Source organism: Anopheles merus, chromosome 3L, assembly GCF_017562075.2.
Source record: "Anopheles merus strain MAF chromosome 3L, AmerM5.1, whole genome shotgun sequence".
Classification (NCBI taxonomy): Eukaryota; Metazoa; Arthropoda; class Insecta; order Diptera; family Culicidae; genus Anopheles; species Anopheles merus.
The window spans coordinates 29926354-29944919 of record NC_054085.1 but is presented as its reverse complement, the minus strand read 5'-3'; the positions used below and the strand labels follow the sequence as shown (position 1 = coordinate 29944919).

General features: G+C 44.9%; 1 protein-coding gene and 1 pseudogene across 1 annotated transcript in view; both read right to left on the bottom strand.

The window, feature by feature from the left end:
* Positions 1 to 5762: 5762 nt before the first annotated feature.
* Positions 5763 to 7552, bottom strand: LOC121600683 (annotated as a pseudogene).
* Positions 7553 to 10360: 2808 nt separating this feature from the next.
* LOC121600215 (protein sine oculis) overlaps positions 10361 to 18566 on the bottom strand; it is a 28382-nt gene continuing 20176 nt past the window's right edge. The window contains exon 6 of the mRNA XM_041928630.1: positions 10361 to 11268. Coding sequence (XP_041784564.1) covers positions 10599 to 11268 — 670 coding nt within the window. The 3' untranslated portion in view covers positions 10361 to 10598. The remainder of the gene's footprint in view (positions 11269 to 18566) is intronic.

The window sequence follows — 18566 nt, the reverse complement described above, 5'->3', positions numbered from 1 at the left end:
CCGAGAACTCCAATGCCTTCAATCTGGCGCATACTGCAGGCACGATCTAGAATTTTCCGTATCACACGTGGATTTTTCGTTTCTGCCGCACAGCACAGTGAAGTTCGGTCCATGTTGCACTCTTCCACGAAACAGATCATTCTCCACCGGTGAAGCAGGCTTACGTTGAATTCAACATGATCAGAACCATTGGTAAACTGATACCGCAATAGTTGGTGATCAATTTCACCCCAAATTGTGTTCCAAGCAGTTTGTTCGTATTCTTCTAATATCACTTCATGCAGAGTCGCTGAACTGTCGAGCCAGCCAAATCCGTGTGCCCTCAATGCTTGTACCATTCTGCCGGATGCTGTATCGTTGCCCAAAGCTACCGCAAGTGGATGGTTTGTGCGTGTACCGTAAATCGATCGATCTAAGCTCCCAATTCGTCGTATCAGTTTAACTTGCCCACTGGCGACCAGTAGCAGCAAAACGTTTGCATCCTCATCCTGGTACCCTGGAACCAGCACATCAACCGGTGCGTCTGCCTCCAATAGCAACCGTACACAGGGCCACTGGTTGCTAAGGGCGGCTTTGTGGATGGCAGTTGACAGTACGGTTTGATCGGCCAGTGGGTTCACTTGTAGCAGATGTTTCAGAATACTGCACCGTCCGAAGGAAGCCGCCGTGAGGTAACATTCACCCAGTATTGTTGCATTCCTTTGTGTTTTACCCAGAAAGTACTTCAACGCTGTTTCATTTCTTGCTTTTATCGCTGCTCGAAGTACTGTACTCATGAACTCATCATCATTTGGTGATTTTATTGTAATATTTTCCAACGTATTATTCCAGTGCAGGATGATCAACCGTTCCAGGGCGTTTAGACTCATTTGGTTCGTCCCTTGCATCATTAGCTCGGCAGTTGAGCGTAGTCCTCGAAGAATTGCTTTGTCTACTGTGTGACGGTCCACCAGGGTGGTACGAAAATCGGGATATAGTCGAACCATTTCCCGAATACATTCTTCGTTGCCGTAATCTAGGAATTGGTCCAACAGATTTCGTCTCTCGGTGAGTGTCTTTGAAGCTTTAACGGCTGGCGAAAGGCGCATCATAAGCTTGGGCCAGGAATAGAACAGCCCTTCGAGTGGTTTCGTTTCATCGACAAGCTTAAACGCCGTCTCGAAATCGCGTCGCACTATTGCAGTTTCTAGCGCAAACTCCGGCCGATGATACAACTCGCGAAGGTACGGAAAGTAGCGACCAAGTAGGGGCACAATCGAAGGAGCCCGGTCGCAGAAACCCTGTATCGTATTGCCTGCCGAAAGCATTGCTGCCGGATAGTGCTCAGCATTCGGTGTGAAGCAAAAGTAGGCCGTAATTGCTCCCCCAGATCGCATCAGCGCGTGTACCCGCTGCACGTCATTGCACTGGAAGGAGGCTAGAAGTTGTTGCTGCTCCTCAAGCCATCGGTACATATCCGCTAGCGAGGGTAAGTGCAGCTCGATCGGGTCCTGTCGCCGGCTTTCGAACAGACGCACCTCGGTGTGAACAAAGATGTATGCATTCAATATCGTTTTGGCGTCCCCACTGTCTGTCAGCATGTTGTAGGACAGTGAGTCGTGCGCCAGCAGGTTGCGAAAGTTTTTCCCCTGTATCATCGGAATGCGCTGTTTGACGCAGTGAAAGCTGTCGCCAAAATAACCGACCGCGGTCAGTATCTCACACAACTCCAGCTGTAGATGCTCGAGGGAGGCAAGAGTATCTTCCTTTATTATAATGTTAGCAATCTGCAGCACTTCGAGCGTCTGGATGTCGTTCTGCTCAAAAATCGTTTTCAGTTTGTGGCGTCGCTCGTCGTATAGTGTCTGCAGCAGTTCCTGGTCTCGCTGGCGCAGCTGCCGTACGAGCGTATTATTCCAGGGCAGTCGTCGCTGTTTGCAGAACGATTCCAGCACCTTCCACTTGTTGTCCAGGAAGAATATGTTCGCGTAGTACGGAGCAAGCCGTTTATTTAGCAGATCAACGCCTTCCTCGTCTACTTCATCCGCTATGCCAAGCTTTTCTATCAGCTTGCCTGTGTGACCAATGTTGTAGTATGCATCGCCATCTCCTATGGCGCAAGTAATCATCGCTAGCTTATTGGACATTGTTTCGGTATCGATCCAAGTTAACCGAGTGTCCATCCAGTGGATGCGCGGTAAGCTCGAGGTATTGGCGTTCCATTTACTGCAAATGTTTTCCAGCACCGCATTCGGCCGATACGTGTCAATCTTCCAGTGCAGCAGCATCCGTATTGTGGCTAAATCGTTGCACGAAAAGCACGTTTTGCGCAGGTTCTCATAATCCAGCTCCCTTTCGGTCGCTAGCATCGCCTGCACCTCCTCAACAATGCCACACTGTACCTCGAACTGTTCCTCTAACTGCGCGAACTCAACCGTATTACCTATTGGATTTTCACGCAACTCCGCTAAAAGCCCTTTCACCTGGGTAAAATAGCCCGTCACCTGCTCGAAAGCTATGTGTATCGTGGGAAATAACACATCCTTCTCGCCGACATAGATCAGTAGCGATCGCAGCGCTTCCAGCGACCCGCACCGTACCAACTGCCCGTAGAAGCTGCGCCGTACTTCTACCATCACTAGGACAAAGAGCAGATTTATTACCATCCTTACAGCGACCGTATGATTGGGAAGAAAGCTGTACACTCGCCGTTCCAACTCTGCGTCAATCAGCAATCGCGAGAGTGAAAACTGTCGCGCATAGCTGTTGCGTATGGAAATGACGATGTCCGCGAACCGGTGCGAAATCATGCTACCCATCGCATCCTCTAACCGATCGTTCGGCATGTTCGGGGTGCTGTTGGTGTTTTTCAACATCTCACCCAGTATCATGACGGTGCGCTTTAAACTGTCTTGGAACGATTCCACGTTGGCAGGATTTACTCTTGCCACTTGAGCAAAGGCGAGCACGATTTTGTCCAGTGAGTAAAGCTGCCTCAACTGCCCGTAGCACTTGATCATCTTGCGTCTGGTGCGTCGATCCTTCCCTCGCATCAGATGCTCCAAATCGAATGATTCGCTTGCTACGATCCTTGCCGCAACTGTGTCCACTCGGTTCCGTTTCAATTCTGCCATTATAAGATCGGCCACGTTTTTCGGCTGCTTGACACACTTCAACCTGGTCTCAAGTTGTTCAATCAACCATTCTTTCTGCGTTTGCTGAAGTGCTCTCAGCTCGTGTGACTTTGTATCCGCCCATCCCTTATCGTCTTTCCTTATCCTTTTTATCATATCTTTTATGAGCATATCACGATTGCCGTTACCTTTTCCAATTGCTATCCGTTTCTCTTCAAACTGTTTAATTACGGTCGGTTTACACGAAATTTTCATTTTGTTCATAATGTCCTCGATCAAACATTTTTTTTGCTGCACTATTAAGCTTTCGCTTTCCTTAACAATCTCGCTTAGCTTCTGTCCCGTCTGCTCTAGGAACCGTTTCACCTTCATCAGCTGAAATGCAATCATGCGGATACATTCTATCACTATTCGTTTGTTGACGATAACACGATAAACCGTGAACGTTGCTGGATTTTTAAAAACGTTCCAAAACACGGCCACACAAAATACTACCTCGCGCAGGGCCAAATAGTCGAGGAACTTTTTGTGCTGCAGAAAGTACAGATGGTTGTGGAGCACGTGCAGTCGCTGCAGCAGCCGATCGTCAACATCCCCGTACGAGCCGGTGTCGTAGCTCTTACCAATCACATTCCAGCAGTCGCTCACCACGTCAATGTGGTCCTTCCATTCATCGGCAGTCTTGTCGCAACCGCCCGTCCAATCGCCCGACAAACGCCGAAACCCAAAATCGGCCAACTTAAACAGCACAAACACTCTTAAATCTGCCGACAGTAGGACCTGCTTAACGCTTAGCTTTGTAAGCGCACCGGTAAGGCATTCGAACAGCCGACGCTCATCGAACTGTTTCAGCTCTAGAAACGCCTGAAACAGCGCTAGCGAGTTGTGCTTCAGCATCCTATAGCAGGCGGTCGTATCGTCGGCTCCTTCGATGACGATCTCGATCATGCGCTCGAGAAAACCGGCAGCGGTGCCTTGTGTTTGCGCTTGTTGTGCCCCCACCAAGCCAGCCAGCACTGTACGGCCCTTGCTATCAACAGTCTCACTGTCGCACAGGCCACTCGCGAGCAAACGGCGCACCAATCCGAGCAGACTCATCTCACCCGTCTGTACGCAATGCTGTATTGGCGAAATGCCGTAAACAAACTCGAACAGCAGCATGGTTTCGATGGACGATCGTTCCAGGGTGCGAGCCAACGCCTGCTCATCTTTATTGGCGATCGATTCGAAGATTTCGGCAATGCACAGTAAATCATTGCTATGTTTTGTTTCACTGCCCGACATTGAACGCACGTACACATCACTTGTTGAACGGTCTCTTCTCTACTGACTGTTTGTGATAGAGTGTTTGCGTGCCGGTCAAACTGTTCGGGGGATTACCCTCAAAGTCAAGCTCCACCGCAGAATGCGCACACATACGCTTGCGCTTCTGCGAATGTGCAAAACTCTCTCTCCGTCTCTCAGCAGTACGGTAAAATCAAGGAGAGACTTATTTTTACAGTGCTGGGGATGAATGTCGGTGCGATATGTTAACATATGAAACATGTTTTTCCTCTTTCGCGTTTGGTGTATTCATATTGGTTTTACTGTCAACCACAATCGAGCGGGAATTTTGGTTTGTGGTTTTGTGTTTTTTGGTTTTGGTTTTGGTTTTTGAAACACTAATTTCCTTTTTGCTTTGCTCCTGTTGTTCTTCTCTCCTTGTGCACAAATGCTCTCGAAACGATTTTTTCTCTTCTGCTTATCTCTCTGTTGGATTATTGGGTTGCAAACTCTGTAATGTTATGAGAAAGTGCAGTTATCCTACTGCACGTATACATTGTACCATGATGTAACATTAATGATTTTCTGAACATGGTTACTTGGATCATTTAAAGTACATTGCGCCAAATCTAACGTGAAGAGAGAAAGAAAAACAAGAATAGAGAAAGAAAAATTCGCACTATTAAAGAATAGAAACAGGGGAGAGCGCAATCTAGAGCGTATGGTGCTTTTGAGAGGGTTTTTGAGAATAATTATTATCTCCTATAGGAAATGCTTACAATACACGAGCATTATCCAAAACAACACCAAAAAAAAGCGACTTAAATGAAAACGTGTAAAAATCGAAAGATATTTATCTTTTTAAATATATTTCACTACTTTCCGACCGAACACTGCTTAATCTCATATAGTCAGTTGTCAAAAGTACGGATTATCGAGTGTGCGGATTAAAAAAGAGCGTTGACTGTACAAAAAAAAACAAGAGCATGTTCGGAAAACAAGCCATAACTGGTTAGGTGGTAAACTAAATTTTATTTATTTCAATTAACTTGATTACGGCATGGGCCGTATTTTTAGTGGAAACTAGTTGAACAAAAAAATAATATATAAGCCTTTGGTGTTGATCACAAACATTTTTACTCCCAGAAAAATAATCAAATGTTTAAAAAATAAAAAATGAAATCTTGACAAAGTAATATTATTGTTACTTCCATCACTGTAGCTTTACAGCAGCAACGCGCACTTTGCTTGTAATGCGTGCACCCACCAACAGATGGCGCTGTGTTTTGAAAAGAGAACAATATTCTCGTTCCTATCGAAGCGCAATCGCTAACATCCGAAGCCCGGTAACAAATTTAACCATTAGCAAGTATATTTACATTATCGACGCTATTGACTAAGTTGAACATCATCATTTGATCTGTTTGCACAAGTAAAATTAAATTAAATTAAGTACCAGCTAACTAAGCAAACAATAATCTTAAAAAGGAAGGTTTAGAATGAAAACCTCGAACCTACAGGCAATGTTGAAGGACACGCTGCTAAAACGACCTAAACTAGCAAGCTTATCCCACCATTTATAGATGGATTAAGCAAGTTAAAGAGCTTATCATTCATCCTTTGCTGCTATTAATTTTTAACGTCAGTTTTCCAAGCCCCAATCAATCAACAAAACCCAGTGCGGTGGAATTGCTCTTATCTTTAATTGCACTCATTTACAGCACGCTTTAAAAACGCAACACATTAGCCGCGTCCGCTTCGGCCGGAATGCTGGGAATGGCACGGCGCAGATCCGCCACCGTGCAGCAGTAGGTGAAGCCACGCGCAAAGTTACCGTAGTTCGCATTGCCCCATCCATACTGGCCGCACACGTCCTGGCACAGCATCTCACCGGCCGGCATGCTCGTGCGGAACGGATCGTTATTGTTGACCAGCGCGATCGCCGCATTCGTGCGTGGCGATTTGATAATCTTCCAGTACCACTTGGGCGTTTGAATGCCTCCCGCCTCCAGCGTGATGGGAACCTGCTGGCCATTGACGTGCGGCAGGGTCAGAATATCGTGCGCTCCGTTGAAGATCAGCACGTCCTCGTTCAGTCGGCCGGCAATGTTGCGGGCGGCGTTCTCAATGACCAGCCAGTTGCCGGCATTCGTAGCCTGCCACTGTGGCGCGACGTTGACGTAGAAGTAGGTTGCCCACTGCCACGGTCGGAAGATACCGTCCGCATCGGGCGACAGATGGCCACGGGACAGGTACGAGCTGGGGTGATGAACCGATCGGCCTGAGCCTGCGAGCCTAGCAGCTGAGCAAAGCGAATCGCCTGCTGTGCGGTGGTGTACGAGGTGGCCGGTTGGACATGCGGAGCAGTACCGGCAGTCTTGAACGAGGGACGATATGACTCGCTGATGCTATCTGTAAAGAGCGCGAGAGAACTGATTGAATTGGACATTCTTTTTGCAACCAGTCTAGTGATACTTACGACTAATAGCCGCTCCAGGGATGATATGGCGGGTGTAAATCACGGAGGCCGTCTGCATGTTGTAGCACGACTGAATGTACGTCACAAAGCCCACGCCGGGTACATCGAAGCCAAGGTTCAGCAGAGTGCCTCCGCTGCCACAGCTCTGGCCCGTAGTTTGATGCGATCCCGTCGAACGAGAAACGCAAGACACATCGGCAATGTTCACATTCGATCCAGCCAGGTTGAACGTCGTTCCGGAGACGCACTGAATGTTGGCAGTAACCGTTCCAGCTGATGTGATAGAATTGAACGATTAGAACGGCATTATCACCCCCCCCCCCTCCCTCCCTCACTTCACGTTCACACTTACTATTCTGGATCGTGTTGCCCGGGCAGGCGATCAGTGTCGTCTCGCCGGCATTCCACTGTAGCGATGGTCCGTTCGGTGCCCACAGCTGATTGTTGCGCAGGAACAATGGTTCCCGTGCGTTCAGCTGCGTCCGGATGTTGACAGTACACTCTGAGGAAGGTTGTTAAGTGTTAATGCACTTGCTTCGAATTGACTGTTTGGGAGCCATCAGCAATACTCACGTCCATGGGCTAATGCGACCACGGCAGCGATGATCGTTAGGTATGCAAACATCTTCGTCCTGTAGCAGGTGCGCTGCTGTGTAGCCGTGCAGTCTCCAAACGTCTACTGGTGCGCTTTATCAAACGCCAGGGGTCTTAATAGTCGGCTACCATGTCCAAAACCGATCATTATCAAAATCGCAAAACAAAAACGAAAGAAACAAGCGGAAAGCTCATTATCAGGTGTTTCCCCCTGTGCGGAAGGGCGCCATCTACACGCTGCTATCTAACGTACCTGGTGTGCGGGTTATATCGCACCGTAATTGAACTGATAAGTTATTGTCGATTGCATTTTAATGTTTCCTTTTTTTTTGAGCTCAGTAGACTGTTCACCTAAATGGTTTGCCATTGTTGCGTGTTGTCTGAGCCACTACAGGCTGATAGTACTATAAAGAGCGACTAGCTACTAGCTACTGGCAGAAGGATTTTTTTTATGAATGAAATTGATATTATAATGTCATTCAACCTCGTATTGTTGTTTTGTAGCTAAACTAGCTAGCTGAATTAAGTTAATTACTTTTTGTTAAAATAAGGTACACAATTGAAAGAGTCCTAACTCATTAACTCTTTATGGCTTGATAACGACCGGTTTGACCGGTGTATTGTAGGGATAAAGATAAGCAAAAGCATGGCCAAATACGTTAAAGAAGTAAATGACGAATCGAGCAGGCAACAATCACTATCGACACATTCAAAAATCACGAGAACATATGGGATTAGATAGTCAAAATCAGGCGGCGGAATTGTGTGCAAAGCATGTGACTTGGATTAACACGTTTTGCTGGTGGTAGGCGTTGGACGGAATGTTACACGTGAGTGAGTGCTCCCATCGGTCCAATTTGGACTTTGATATGCGGTACTCTGATTAGAAAAAAGGTCCACAGCTAAAGGAGGGAGGGATTAATTAGGTCATGAAGATTGTACACCGGAACAGTCGTTCTAGCAATTCTCTTAATGAGCTCAAATCTCGAATGAATCGAAACATGCAAAAGCATTGCTGATCATCTTAACAAGTGTAATTCAATACGTTGCTGAATGTCAAACCCATTAGTAGCTTCGAGAGCAGACGCCACTCATTTATTAAGATCTAACTGAGCAGCTACTAACACATTTCCTTCAAATATTACATCTCTCCTTACAATCATGTCTTATCATGCGTCCTTATATGGGAAATGCATATCCCGTTGGCAAGTTCCTCCCTGCTAGTTGCATATCCTGCCTTTTCCCACGCTGCAACGCTCTCGTTACCATGGAAACGTTACGCAGCAGTAACGCATTTAGGCCTACCACAAAACAAACCCATCATTGTGCTTCCAATTAAAATCGATCATCATCATATCAGAGTCGGCCCACCGACAAACCACACAACCATTGAATCAATCCTATTATACCGCTTCATTAAAAGGCGTTACACCGAACGGATTGAAATCCTGGCACTGCTCTCCCTTGCTGCTGTCTCCCGTGCCACGTGCCGCACGTGGAAAGGTGTGCAAAATCGGATGGATGCGCGGACGACCTGAGTTGGCGAAGGCGAAGTAATTATCATGCCAACTCGTCACGTGCCACGAGAAAGGTACACCCAGTTGTGTATGGAAAAGATACATTTTCCAGTAGCTACGATGAAGCTAGCAAAATGCCAAACGATTCGAATTGGATGCTGCTGCGTACCTTTGCATTCACCTCGGTGCAGCATTTTCCCACGGTACCAAAGCAACAGACGGACGGGCGCTACTAATGAGAGGGTATCATGTCCCTTTTGTATGTTTGGGATTGTGTCTTTCTTGTTCATTTATTCTCACCCGAGATCCTTCCTTGACACGCGGATAACGGTGCAGCGTACGCCGTTTTGTTGCGTAATGCCACTGGTTCGTTTGCGCCTACCGGGTGTGTTTCCCATAGCAACATCGTTTGCCCTTACGGTTTGGTAGAGTCGTTACCGGAGAATAGCAGAAGTATTGTTCAGCTACTGGTTGGAATTATACTTTTAATCCGTGTGAAATCTTTTGCTCGAAATAATTGAGCGGATCAAAGTTGTGAAAGCTGCGTGCTTTGTTCAATGAAGAATATCATGTTTTGATGTAATTTCATAACAAGTGTTAAAGCCACCATAATGTTCATAACAGTTCATAATTGACATAAATTGTATCCGCCTAAAGGTATGCAAAGGGAGTACGAAATAAGTGTTTAAATGCCTTTTGGGGAAATTGAAAGCAAATCTGTCGTGTTCTTTCACCGAACTTATCAGCAGAGTGAGTTAACTGAACTGTAAACTGTTCGAAAACTGTAATGAAACTGAACAATGAATCAAATTTATAATTTACCGACCAAAGACAAAGAAATGGAGACTTCAACTTAAAATTGCATTTTCTTTTACATTTAAAGCACGCAATTCTACTTGAATTTCAAGCCAATGACTAATATAACACTCGTTGATATGACTTTGCTAGTAATATAGAAATTGTAATGATTGCGTTGAATAACGATTAATCTAAGCATAATTCCTACAACGTCATCGGTTTTCTTCAGAATTCTAACGAAATGTAATTTAAACGGTCTACTGCATACCTTTAGGCGCTCTGCGAGATAAACCAAAAGTTGTCGTTTCTGTATTGATGTAATGCAAAAAGCTACACAATATGATGGAAGCGATTTTACATGAATTTTCAACGATTCTGATACTTTAAGCACACTTTTTGAACAGGTGTCCAATCACAAACATGGGATGAATGTTTCAATTAATGTCAAACGGAGTCTATGAAGCATGCCTACAGGTGGCAACCATGCAATCATTCAATGCGGTGCATACTTTTAGGCGAAATAAGTATGCTTCTAAGAGAAATCTTGTCATTTCTTTCATTTCCAACCCAAGCAAAATAAACTCAATGCCAGCGCGTACAGTTTGTCTAGTATATGCATTCATTTCCATTTAAATATACTATTCTTAGCGAGAAGAAAATAATAATAAAAAAATATTTTGATTACACACAGAAGAGTCAGGACGCATACGCCAGGCGAAAGTTTGAGATTTGAGTAGTTTGTGTTAATTTCACTAGTTAAAGTTCGCGTGCGCGTGCGTTTTGTTTTTTTTTTCTCTCTCTCCTCGAAAACCCGAGGCAGGACCTTGCTTAAAATCATAAGTGCTGATAGTCCCCAATATCGTACAGTGGCATCGAGCCCATCACGTTGTGAAAGTGCGAATAGGCGGCCGCAGCCGACAACGATCCGATCGAGGTCGATTTGCTGCCCACGCCGGGCCCAATGTTCATCAGGTTGCCATTTCGCGTACCGAGCGGTTGGGGCTGATGATGGTGATGGTGATGATGGTGGTGCTGCTGCTGTTGCTGTTGCTGCTGCTGGTGCTGGTGCTGCTGTGCCTGTTGATGGTTGTGGTGCGGATGCGCTTGTCCTTGCTGTTGCTGCTGCTGCTGCTGCTGCTGTTGTCCTTGTCCACCGGCCGTGTGCGCATGTGCTGCCGTACCTTGATGGTGGGTGTGGTGCGCGTGGCCACCGACGTGCGGATGATGATGCTCCAAGGACCCCGTGGAACCAAGCCCAACGCCACCGCCCGCTCCGGGACCAACGGTTGTACCGCCGCCCAGTACGCCGGCCGTAACACCGCCGGACGCGGCGGACGTAAGGGTGCCACCGCTCGTGCCGAGATGCATTCCACCGCCGGTGGTGGCGTGCAGAACGCCACCCGGGCCTCCCACACCATTGCCGGACGCCATCGACGCCAAACTGGGACCCTCCATGTCGGAGTCGCTCGATGAGTCAAGGTGCTGTTTGTCCGATTCACCAGTACTAAAATGGAGAGAGAGAGAGAGAGAAAGAGCAAGAAACAAACGATTAGAAAATGAAGCAATCAAACTAGGAAAAATTAAATTAATCCATCAAAGCGGGCGTAGCAACCGGCTTCACATTAACACCCAATACATCTACATTCCAACGAAACGTAATTGATCGGTCTCCATCGAGTGATGCTTTCACCTCGGCGCGGATCAATCCATTTCAATCAACAAGGTGTCTTGCTCACCGTTAGGAAATTGATGCAAATATTTAGAAAGCAAATCTGTTCGTTGTAATCCATTTTGTTTCATACTTAAAATACGTAGCCGGAATGGATGAAAATTTGTAAAAAAAAAATTAAATATTTTTTCGTGTTTCACAATTGATCGTTTCTTAAAATGGACATCTATCGAGGTGATAAACAATTTCCTATTAATCGAATGCAAATATAACCTTTCCATTCACCTCTTTCGAAGCCCACCAACCATCCAAAGCATAGAATTAATTATGCCGGCTGAGGAAAAGGGGAAAAACATAGCACAACGGTAGAAAACATTTCTCCAAACGTACAACCACGATCGTGAGGTGGCGTGAACGCGTCCAAAAGAAATAAAATAAATAGTTTATGCCGTCGGCAAACGACTGCTCACGCACGCAGGAGCGCACACACACACACACAAACAGAGGGGGGATCCGTATGGTTCGTTCTCGCCCTGAACGCGCACAAGGCACTTAACCGTAATTAATTGGTCGATCTAAACACTGGCAATTTAAAGTTCACGCTTCCCGAATTAATTAGCTACATTCCGGTCGACGGTGGCGGCGGCGGCTGCGTGCCTGTGGGTCTGTGTGTTTTGTTAGTTTGCTTGGCGGAAAAAAGACAATTCTGTGGACATGTGGAAATCCCCCGTCTCCGTGCTTCTTCGTGCGCGCTGATAAATAGAAGGAGGTAAGGTAAACCAATAAAATAACATTACACAAAAACACAAATGCATGAGAGAGAGTGAGGTTGATGCAAAATTTGTCAAACAAACGACCCCACTGTGGGAAAGGACAACAAATGGGCGCGTGTCAAACAATGCACATTCACAGTAGAATGTGCCTGCAAGCGAGTGATAAATACGTGGAAATGCACTTGCGTCGCTCGCTTGCTGCTAAAAATGCGTGTAACTTGAGGAAAGGATTAATGTGTGCGGTTTGATATGTAATTACATGAGATTTAAAAAAGGTTAATGAGTTTAAAACGTAGTTCAAAAAGCAGAAAACTTTAATGTGGTTTTAAGTAATAGCGATGATGAAAGCAACAAAATGTTCAAGTAAGAATTAAAATTGTTTAAACGAATGCAGACAAAAACAGATATACTTACTGAATTGAAAAAAGTAGATAGTAAATAAATTAAATCGAAATGCATTTTTAAGCAGAATTTAATCCTCAGTGAAACGCTGTTATATTTCGAATTTTACTTGAGTCTAAATAATATAATATACATTTCGTAATTTCAGCGAAACAAAATTAAAAAAGTACTTCAGAGAAGTGATCAAACGATCTAAATAAATATTTAATAAATATTTATTGTATTCCTTAAAAAAAACTCAGATTATTTTAATTAAAATCATTTAAACGAGAACTGCAGTGCTGTTAGTTGAATGAGCAGAAGGAAACAATAAAGCGCTAGTAAACAAATAAACTTGAATAAACAGCTACTAAAGAGGCACTAAAGCAAATCTGAATGTTTGACATGCTAATATTGCAACACTCTTCGCCAGAAAATTACAGTGAATTCTATCTAATCTGAGACCTCTCCTATTAGGAAGACGGCCCCATTTATAGAAACATTGCTTACGTTTCCTTCATTTTCAGTACATTTTTACCCCTCCGCTTTGTAAAACCTCTCAAATATGTGTTCGCTGTTTTCTATTGCAACAATCAAGACTGTAGATTTATGTTTTTTTTTCATTAATTATTTATTTATTTATTTCAGTTAATTTGAGCGCCATGAGGGTACAAATGTTTAAAGGAATATTAAATGTTCTATCTCTTATTAATCTCCAAATTGACAGAATCATCGAAGTATCTCAAATAAAAGAAGATTGGCTGTGCATTGCTCAATTGTAACAGAGACAACTTTAGCATCACTTCTTCGTAAATAAATTTGTGGAAAAACCTTGTAAACTTTAAAAATTAAAAAAAATATTGTCATATTTAAAACAAATGTCCATGCAAGCGTAAGAAATTACAAATTAAAAACACATTGTGGCTCCAAAAATGATGCAGACTCGAATGTGGCCTGAAATGCTGCCGTCGGTAAAACTATTCTTGTTTATCCCTTTAATCCTTACACACCACCGATCAGGAAACACCGATCCACTTCAATGCTTAATTTCCCAGTAATCTTATCAAATGTCTCGATCTTGCTTCACAAATTTGCAGATCTTTTACACCGTGACAAATGGTTTGACCAATAAAGATAGCTTCCACACACTTCCCGGCTTCCCTACTGGAACTACGGTGTGACCTTGCATCATCCATTTTAATAAAAAAATGAGAGCTGATATGCTAATAAAAGATAAGTGCTACAGCAGAAAACTCGCACTCGCACTATCGCACACACTGAATAAAACTGTGCCATTTCATCTCCGTTTCACTCTAGCAGCAACTATCCATCTCTATCCCTCCCTTTTGCACTCATAAATAACTACAGAAACTTCGTATCTCGTCAATGCCGTCATAATGTCATTGTTGATTATCATCCTTCAACCGGCCCCGTACCATTCCCCAGCGCCATTTGGCGAGAATTTCCCTCCAAGCCAACACACACACACAGACATACACGCCCAAACGACCACTCACTCATACGTTGTTTCCGTTTTCGATACGCTCGTTTTTTTTCCTCTTTTTCCCATTCCGTTTTTTTTCTCTTCGTTTTTGCAACTAAAAATATCTGAAGCGCGCAGCATCATCACCGTCATCATCATCATCATCGGCATCCTCATCGTCACCATTGCCATCGTGTTTCGTTGCCAACGAGCAAAAATAGTAGGCAACAGCATATGGGGTCGGCAGGACGGTAGAAGAGACGCTGGCCCGCAGAGGACATAACCGCGCAACAAACAGGGTAGAGCGGAACATGTGGAAGGACGGCGAGAAAGGCGCGGTTACCGCGATGTCATCCGATACGCCATTAATTTCCGTGAATGCATCGACTGTACCCGCCCAGGGGGTTTTATACTGCGGGACCGGGCACCGAGCGTTACCTCTAGCGATCGGTGACGCTCCGTAGTAACGCTTCGTTCTCACATTTGCCAGTGTGTGTGTGTGTGTGTGCGAGTGGGAGGACACAGAGTCGCGCAACACAAACGCACCAACAAGAGCAGCGGAAAAGAGAGCGAGACGAAAAAGAAGCAAGAAAGAAAAGAAAACAATGAAACCACAATCAACCCCTCTCTTCCAACCCCGCTGGTGCCGCTCCCACCCACGGTCTGGTGGTGATGGTGGTCCGAAAGGAAAAGCCCATCAACCCCGAAACTCGGGACCATCCATCTTGCCCGCCGCCGGGTTTGCTGCCCGTCGTCGCGCTGCTTCCTCCCCTTTGCGAGGATCAAGTTTCTCGCTTTGGTTCTTGTGCCTTTGTTTAGATACGAATGAGCGTACGCAGTGGATCGAGGGGTAGGTGGAGGATCGGGAGCGCCGGGGATTTGCCCTTTTTCTTCCCCAACACACACACACAAACACACCGACAGGGAGATACAAAAACACCTCCTCAACCGCTTCTTCTCCACAGTCAGCCCATCAGAATGCCTTCCAGCTCCAAAAAATGGCAAGATTTGTGCACGCACACCAATGGGGCTGCACGTTATCGACGGTTGAAGGGCGGTTCAACGTTACCTTTATCCGTTTGGCGCTCGCATGTTTGTCGTCGCCTGCCTGGACCACCTTTGTGGGAATCCCTTTCGCAACGCAACGGCTCAGCCAAAGAGGGAGAATTTAAGAGGGAGCTGTGGTTCGATCGAGAGCAATAATCGAAGGTGGCCATTTTCTTTTTGTGGAGGGCTTTAAGGGATGTGCTCCATGTTGGAAGGGAGGTGTCTAAAAGGAGAAATAGCAGGGTTTTTAGCACATTTCTTTTTAAAAAGTAGTTGCTTTACAGTAATTGAGCTGTTTTGAACTGATGTTTTACATTTAAAAGTGACTCCTACTTCTCTTTTAAGATCTTTGAAACAAAAAGCGCAATCCCAATCACGAATGCATTACCAACGATCGAGCACATTCGCAATTTAATTAATAATATAGTATACCATTTCACATCAAAGTTTGAAGTTTTTCTCACCCAAGTTATGCGAAGCTGCATAAACTCCTTCGCCGCCAGCTTCCACAACAACAACTTTGCTCAGCACCAGGTTTCACCTTACAAAACAAACCCACCACCCAGGTGGTGGAAAAACTTCCCATCCAAGGTTCAAATCCTTCCCGAGACATTTTGCCGCCCACCGAGCAAGAGCACCGAACTGCACCAAACTGCGTGTTCTTGTGTGTTGTGCCAGAGAACTTTCTCGGAATCCTTTTCCGATAACAAGCATGCACGAACCCACCCAGCGGAGAAGCGGTTTGTGCTGCGTTTTATGCTGTTTATGCTTTCGTTGCGCGTCCGCAAACGGTGCAGCGTGCGCAAACCGCTGCAAGCAGTGCGTCGGTGGTGGTGGCGCATCACACGTCCATGGCTCCTTGGTTCGTTTTGTTATGGTTTTACCACGCTCTATACACAGGGCGAGGAATGCAAAACACACACGTGTGACGCGATGCAACCAGCTGCATATTGAGGGTGTTGGTTTTATTTGCAAAAACGGAGAATTTAATCATTGTCCCAACAATCGTCCAACAATTACACTAAAGCACAGCAGCAAATTAATCTCCTCCGATTTCACATCAAAAAACGCTTTTAAAACAGCTGATCCATATGGTGCATTGCTTCACAGTGTGCCTCTGTTTATGGACACTTTCATCGTACAAACATAAACACAGAGAGGGGGTTTGGACCTTTGACGCATTACGTGGAAAGTGCATCTATCGTTAAACAGTTTGTTTATGTGGGAAATTATCACATCACAGTAAGGGTCGGTAGCAATTTGATGTTGTTTATAAATCAATTTTCATTGGTTTTTTTATTACGCTTTGAAGTGTGAAAAGAATGTTTTTATTTTCAATACACATTTGCTGAGGGTTTATTTTGCTGTTAAGCAAAAGCATGCCACAATTGTTTAGCATACATGAATTAATGTTAAATATTTTAATTTAAATTTGTCACGATCATAATCGATGCCGTGACCAGGATATGAAATGACTCGTGACGGAATTTTGTTAATTTATAAGACATTATTATAAGTTTTTTTTCATTTAGTAGATTATTTAGTAAAAAAAACATTAATTTTAATTCATATGGCTGAACTTCTTATAACCACCAAAAGCTATAATTATCTTATTTTAAGCCGCTTGAATGAATTGTTCAAGAACAATTTCAAATCGCTCGACTTAAGTTTTATTGTCTTGGATGTTTCGCCACGCATCATAGGCAGGGCTATTGATTTAAAAAAGTGTTTTCCTTACAAAGTGTTGAACACACATACACGTTTCACAGACAAACCCTGACACAGTTCCTGCACACGTCGCCTTAAATCGTATCAATTTAAATCAACCCATTGCATCCATCAATCGGCCACCGTCATAAAAGAAAGTAGCAACAACGAGGGCATAACCATAGGAAGAAGAGGAAAAAAACATATGTTGCCATACGATCCGAGCCCGGGAGGGGCCACATTCGACTGACGACAACTAGACCGGCACCGACCGTTCACAGCATAGTTGCCCGAAGCCCTTCGGCACATTGTCGGGAAGCTTTTCATGCACGTGGGGGCAAAGCAAGCAAAGTGCGCATGCGAGCTGGAAGTAAAACTGGGCCCATCCCGACTGACTTTAATTGAACCGAAACGAACCGAAAAGGTACTTCTGCTCTGGCTGGAAAAGGCCAGCCATGCCGACAAACAAAAGACACAGGCCAGCACCGAAAGGAGGACCGAGCTTCCGTGCGGGCGGTAGAAAGTGGGAAAATTGTGCCCCCCCCCCCCCTCGCTCCGGGCGGGCATCATCCTCACCCGCACACAACGTATATTGTGAGGAAAAATCCATATTGTGGCTGAAATTTGATATTTTTATTTACATTTTATTTATCTCCCTGCTACCGTGCTGCCCCTCGTCCCGGTTCCGGGACGCTCCTAGGACGCTCTTGCAAACGGTATCGGCGGGTTTTCTTCGTATGTGTGTGTGTATGTTTAACGATGGCCCTGCGTTGTTTGAACGATAGAAAGGGACCATTACGGGGCTTCTTTAGTTTCAGCAGTGTCTCCGTGTGCCGAGGGCATACGGGGGTTACAAGACAGGACTGCTCAAGAGGTGGTGGCAGTTCCTGGAGAATTGTCAGTGTTCCTGCCCCGGGACGGGTATGTAGTTACGGTCGGTGAGCAGACGGAATGGTTTGAATGCAATGCATCGACCAGTGGCTGCATTGAGTGCACTTTCCAATGCATCGAAATATTGGTGAAATTTTAGGATTTTTTAAAGAGTTTGTACTCCACAATAGGCTAAACAATGGGGAATGTAATAGGAAATTGTCTTAATCTGCACATCGCACTCAGAATAAACCTTGAATCCGTGCCTGTTACATCGTTCATAGAATTATTGAACATTACAATATGCAAATGATGAAAGTACCTGAAAAAATACAATCTTAATCTACTCAAAATCTTGAGAGACATACTTGAGAGACAACATAAAATCATGGAAAAATTGTAAAAAAAGAAGGTTAGGAACATCCATTAACGGTATATCTAAGAAAAACAAAACTATAAAGTATATAGTTTTGGCCGGTCTCGTAGTACAGTCGTCAACTCGTGCGACTTAACAACATGCCCGTCATGGGTTCAATCCCCAAATGGACCGTGCCGCCATACGTAGGACTGACTATCCTGCTATGGGGGGAAATCAATTAGTCACTGAAAGCCAAACCCACAAGTGGTGCAGGCAGGCCTTGACCGACAACGGTTGTTGAGCCAAAGAAGAAGAAGAAGAAGAAAGTATATAAATTCGTGCATGCTACCATTTGGCTTAACTTCAAACGCGGACATGCAGGCCTTTACAAAGAGACTTATTCAGTACCACGCAGCAAAAAGTTCAGTTCTTGACTACAGGAAAGACGGTCCATATTAGGCATCAATCCTTCACAGCCATGTTATTAAGTCGCACGACTTCACGACTCTACTAC